At 42.8% G+C, this 6,000-nt stretch overlaps 1 protein-coding gene across 1 annotated transcript in view; it reads left to right on the top strand.

Moving 5' to 3' along the window:
* Nucleotides 1-3,996: 3,996 nt before the first annotated feature.
* The window catches only part of SEL1L (SEL1L adaptor subunit of ERAD E3 ubiquitin ligase), a 51,168-nt gene continuing 49,164 nt past the window's right edge, over nt 3,997-6,000 (top strand). Inside the window, exon 1 of the mRNA XM_045822360.1 lies at nt 3,997-4,187. Coding sequence (XP_045678316.1) covers nt 4,118-4,187 — 70 coding nt within the window. The 5' untranslated portion in view covers nt 3,997-4,117. The remainder of the gene's footprint in view (nt 4,188-6,000) is intronic.

Genomic DNA, 6,000 nt, shown 5'->3' with positions numbered 1-6,000 from the left:
CCTGTTTTGTCAGTAGAAGTTCTAATATTTTTTTTATTTTATGACAAAGGTGGCCATTGAAAGATTTTTGAATAAGGATATGAAAGCAGTGTTTAAGGAAAATTAATCTGGCCACAGTGTGTGGTTTAGTTTAGAGTGAAGTGAGAACAAGGTTGGTGAGTGTGGCTAGAACTCAGGTACATCAGGCAGGTAAGGGAAAATGAGGGCCAACAAGAAAGTTTTTCAGTGAGAAAGAAAAATGGCTACATAAAAGAGTAATTATACAGGATGGGGCAAAAGTACATTTATAGTAGTTTGTATGGAAAATAGTACAATAATTCCTGGCTGGCGTAGCTCAGTGGATTGAAGGTGGGCTGCAAACCAAAGTGTTGCAGGTTCAATTCCCAGTCAGGGTACATGCCAGGGTTGCAGGCCATGACCTCCAGCAACCGCACATTGATGTTTCTCTCTCTCTATCTCCCTTCCTTCCCTCTCTAAAAATAAATAAATAAAATCTTAAAAAAAAAGAAAATAGTACAATAATTAATAAATAGTAATAGAAGAATGAACTCTGTGTTTCATGGACTCACAACTGTAAACCTACTTTTGCCCAAGCCTGTATAGTTCAGTTGATACAACTCAATGATCAATCAGACGAAAAAGGGCGGAAAACATACCAGAGTTTCCTCTATGATTTAAAATCAGAGGGCCCTGGCTGGTGTGTCTCTGTGGACTGAGCACCAGCCTGCAGACTGAAAGATCGCTGGTTCAATTCCCCATCAGGGCACTTGCCTGGGTTGTGGGCCAGGTTTCGGGCCAGGGACCCAGTTGGGGACATGCAAGGAGCAACTGGTTGATGTTTCTCTCACACATCAATGTTTCTCTCCTTCTCTTACTCCTTCCCTTCCCCTCTATCTAAAAGTAAATAAATAAAATATCTTTCAAAAATTAAAATCGGAGGAACTCTGGGGAAACATTGCTAGTGACAGAAATACAGATGGGGGTGGCACTGGAAATGAGACCCTGGGCGAGGTCAGATGCTGTGGTCACAAAGGGAAGCAAAGGAGGGCTCATCCTGCTTGGGCTCGTGCTCATCCTGCTTGTCCTCTGCCTGAAGTGCTAGACCTGTCTTAACCCTGGTGGAAGCTGCAATGCCACGTCCAATTGTTCTCATCATTCTGATGCATGTCTCTCTGTCGAAGCTAAGACACAAACATATCACCAGTGTTGGAGGTTTAATCACTGCAATTTCACCACATTTCAAAGCCTTGGTGAAGAAGGAGCTACTGTCCAACGGCTGCCAGAAGGACCTGTGTAACAAAAATAATGGGACTAGTGTATCAGGGCAAACAGTTCTGCTCGTGACCCTGTGGCAGGCAGCAGCCTGGAAACTTTTTTCTCTAAACCAGTACGAAGTACCAGGAGGACTTCTCCTAACCTCCCTCTTTCCGTGTATTCCTTTGCTTATTTCCTTTGCTGCCACATTCCAAAAGCTTTATATTTTCCAACTGGTTCCCATTGGGAAAGACTTAAACTATTTTGAGCCACTTGGATAAGAAAGAAACTCAGAAACTTTGAAGACCAGTCCTGCTTGCATGAAAGGCACATTGGAGAGAAGAGATTCAAGAGTGAAGCACATGTGATGTGAGCTATGTTACATGCTTCTTCCTCTGCCCTTTGCAGTGACAGCTTGACTAGAGTCTCAGCAATCCTCAGCTATTTCTTCTCTTCTCCTTGGATGCAGTTAGGTAGTATGATCAATACTTTTGGGGGGATTGGGACTTTTTTTTTTCAGTAATCACTCACAGGGAATGCTTCCATATCCTCCTCTGCCTTCTTGGCCCCTGTATTGCCACGTAGGCATGATAAATGCTCCAGATGTGAGCTGTCAGTCAGGGGCAACAAGATTCTTAATGCACAGCGATTAGAATGACTGCCATATTCTCAACTAGAAGTTGTCAGGCAAAGCAAGAATTATACTTTCCAGATGGCAGGGCATAGAAATACTAGGTTTGTCTTGAAAAAAGTACTGGTGGCTGAAATCCGAGTTTTCTTCTGTTCCCAAATTTTGTATGGCCTATTCTTTCTTACTCAAAAACGTAACCACATAAATTAATGATGTTTTAAAACTATTCCCCACTTTTTTATTGGAATGGTGGGATATTTGGCTTTGTCATACAGTTCAAAACTGAACATATTTGAGCATTCTATGCTACATGTGAGTTGCAGTATTAAGTGACCTTGTTTTAAATATTACTGGTGGTAATACTCTTCATAGGTGTATGTATTAGGTAGGAATGCAATGGGAAGAGCCTTTGGGGTTGCAGTATGGTACCTCCCAATGTCATCATGAACAGCAACGGGTCTGCAGGGATGTGTGTTTACCTGCCAATATCAAGCCTGTTGACTCCTAGCTGACCTGGAACAGACTGTGTAAAAATACATTTGTAAGAGCATAATCACAAATGTTGAGGTGTGCAGAAGCTCTACCAGTTTCCTAAAAAGAGATACGGTTTTTCGGGAGGACAAATTTTTATCCTTTTCTTGTGAGTGCTTGTGAATAATTCTCAAGATCCAGTAGACTTAGTGATATCTGTATTATTATAGCCTTGGCTGTACTTAACAGCATAGTGTAACTTTTGCAGATGAAAGTAAGATTTCTTGGTTAACAATTTTTAAACCCCTAGATTATGTAACCTACTAGACAAACTGGAAGGAATGATGACTTTCTGTAAATAAAACCTAATTTTAAAAACACAGAAATAGAGATGAGTGCAAAGGAGGAAGTAGTAGGAAAGAGAACTCTTTTTCACGGGACAATACTTTTCCTCATTCCCTTGGATGTGAATATGGAACAGAGGACTCTCTATCAAAGAAAAGGGAAGATAAATGCCCAGAGGTATCAAGATATGTGGTGAGTGTGACTTTTCCGAAACCCTGAACCCAGGCTGTCTAGGTTCCAGGCCTAAGAGCTGTGGATGGATCCTAGGAAAAGCAGAACGACACAATCTGATGAAGGGGCAGCAACACCAAGCTGCTGCCTTGCTACCCAGTGGAAGCATGCCTGGATTTGGTACTTAATACACAAGACTGTTTCTGTTTCTTCAGTGCACTCACTGTCACCTTTTTTCCAAAAACATCAACCTCAACTCCTGAGCCTAGTCAATAAAGAAGAGAACAATGTAACTTAAAAAAGGAGACAGATGAGGACAAGTGTTTGAAAGGCTTTGCAAAGGCTGTTGGCACGTTTTTCTAGATGATTATTATCTGATGGCCCGCATAAAAATGAAAACTAACAATGAAATTATCTGCAATGGGTAGGGTTTATTTCCTTTTGTTTTGTAAGGGAAAGGAGGACCAGCAGTGAGTTCCATCTCGATTTCCAAATATACGGTACTTTTTCACCCAAGTTAAAAATATATATATATTTCGAATTCGGTCTACCAGCTGTGCTTATTACTCGCTGATATCATTATTCCAATTCAAATTTTCTAAATAAAACAAAGAGGAAGAGCTTAACATATTACAAACTGTTAACCTTACAATGTTTGTTTCTTGATATTAATTTTGACCCCCCACGCTCAAAAAAAAAAAAAAAAAACGCCCGAAAGTTCAAGGCTCTCAGTTTAGCCTTCAGCCCAGCTGTTACCGAAGTTCTCTTAAACAGCCACCTGCACTTTGAAAGCATACCCCACCATGGACTACACTTCCCAAGAGCACACAACGAGAGGAGTCAGTGGAGTGCATTGTGGGACTTGTAGTCTTAGGTGACTTCCCAGTCCTGGATTCACGCTCTGATTCCAGGATGGTTGAACTCAGAAGCTACCAATTAACTGGGGCCATGTCGGTGACGCCGTGGTCCAACCGGAAAAGCCGGTGTGGAAGCCTCGCATAACGATTGGCCAATGCGTGATTTCGGGGGCGGGGCACTAAGGTGGGCGGGAGTACCGCGGCGATTGGGCGAGGAGCCCATAGCGGCAGACGACGATAGGCTACGCTCTAGGGCAAAGAGGCCTGGGAAGGGGCGGAGGAAGGAGACTAGAGCAGGAAGAGCAGCGGTTAGGCGGCGGTGGCTGAGTCGGTGGTGGCAGAGGCGAAAGCGACAGCTCCAGGCGGTGGCAGCGGCCCCGAGAGCAGGATGCGGGTCCAGGGCGGGCTGACGCTGCTGCTCTGTGCGGTGCTGCTGGGCACGGCCTTGGCGAACTCGGGTCAGTATCCGCCCCCTCGTACTGGAGGTCGGGAGCCACCGCCCCCTCCGGCCTCCACCCAGGGTAGGGCCTTGGGGGCTCGAGCTGGGGACTCCACTCTTGTCTGGTCACAGCTAGCACCAACCTTCACTCGCTGTCATTCCTTGGGCTTCGGTTGGCCTGAGCTGGAGGGGGTGTTTAGGGAACTAGAGAGGGGAGGAAAAGAAGGGGCGGTCACCGTGCCCACACCTCTTCTCACTTAACAAACTTTGCACGACTCCTCACGAATGAGGAATTGAGTCTTCAGGAGTGAATTCCAGAGCTGGCTCAGATGCACGGCGGCACAGATACCCTGCTGGAGCTTCCTTGGCTCTCATGTAGTTTTTGTGCTACGTTGGGTCTGAAACTCTGGATTGGGGATTGTAAAATTAGGTGACTGACACTTCTGGGACTGTCACTAACTAGGCAGAGTCAGGTCCATGAAAACCAGGATGTTGACAGTGGTTTGCTTAGCACCTGAGTGGTTTCTCCATCTCTTTGTCAAATTAATAATGAAAACCTTTGATATGATTGTGTCTACTCCCTCCCCCTTTTGAAGAAGGCTTCTTAAGAAAGTGTTTTTTCCCCCTGTCACGGTAGTAACATGTGCGTTGGCAGTAATTTTTATGATTTGTGAGAAAATCATGGACCCTGTAAATTTTAAAAGGATAGCTACTAGTTTTAACCTTTTTGTAGATGTAGAAATTCATGTGCTTTTGAATTGATTGTTTAACTAGCTGATTTATACTCTGGCTCTAAAAATAATTTCTTCTGAGTACTGGAACCTGCCGACATCTGAAAATTTCTATTTTGAGACTGTTTGTAAAAGAAGCACTTAGTGTTTTTTCTAAGTGTTGGTAAAAAAACAATTGGTACAGCAAAGCTTTTGCATTTTAATCACTTTTTGTTAACAAGACAGCTGTTCTGTGTCTTTAAATTTTTTTTAGAATAAGGCATGATATAAATGTCAACTTTTTTAAACAGAAAATTTCCCAGATGGCTATTTGAATCCCCAAATTATCTGTCCTAGTTGTAAGTCAATGCCATAACGTCATTCTGCTTCTAAAATAAGAGTCCTAACCCTAAAATTCTATCCATAATGTGGTTTGAGATACCATTTCAAAAGCAACAAGCACTTGCTAGTTACTTTACAGCCAGCATCGTGGTCTGAGGTCAGACTCCCCCACCTCCCCTTTCAGTGATAGTTTGCGTGCCTGACCAAATCTTTAAAACTTGACATAACTCTTGATGCACTGCTAGCAGTTATGTGATCAGGGAAAGTATGAAAAGAAACTGTTGAGTGTAGAAGGTAAGGTACTGTATGGACCATGGACCACCTGCATCAGACTTGCTCTTAAAGACCTGTTAAAAGTGCATTTTTGTGTTTGGAACAGGTTAGGGTTGTTTAACAAGCTTCCCAAGTGAATCTTTACACTAAACTATGAGAACTGCTAGTTAAAGAATATGATATATAGCACTTTGAATTCAGTTTGCAGAATATAAAGAACGTTAAAGCATACAAACATTTTTCTGCATCTTCCTTTGACTAGATTTTATATACTGAGAGCTTCAGGTCCATGGAGATGATACTTGAAGTCATTTAATCAACCGTTTGGATTCTTGGATGTCATGATGGAAGACTATTAATACTGAAGTGTGAAATCTTTGAGTTGTGCTGATGTAAGCAGAGGACTAGGTTCACGAAGTGTCTGCTGTGATTTCCATCACAGTTAAATTGTACCAAAACATTTCTCTGGTAGAGGCAAAAACCTTACTTGGCCAGAGCTCAATAATA

Source organism: Phyllostomus hastatus, unplaced genomic scaffold, assembly GCF_019186645.2.
Source record: "Phyllostomus hastatus isolate PE091 unplaced genomic scaffold, TTU_PhHast_1.1 phas_scaffold_501, whole genome shotgun sequence".
Classification (NCBI taxonomy): domain Eukaryota; kingdom Metazoa; phylum Chordata; class Mammalia; order Chiroptera; family Phyllostomidae; genus Phyllostomus; species Phyllostomus hastatus.
This window is presented reverse-complemented; position numbering and strand designations above follow the sequence as displayed.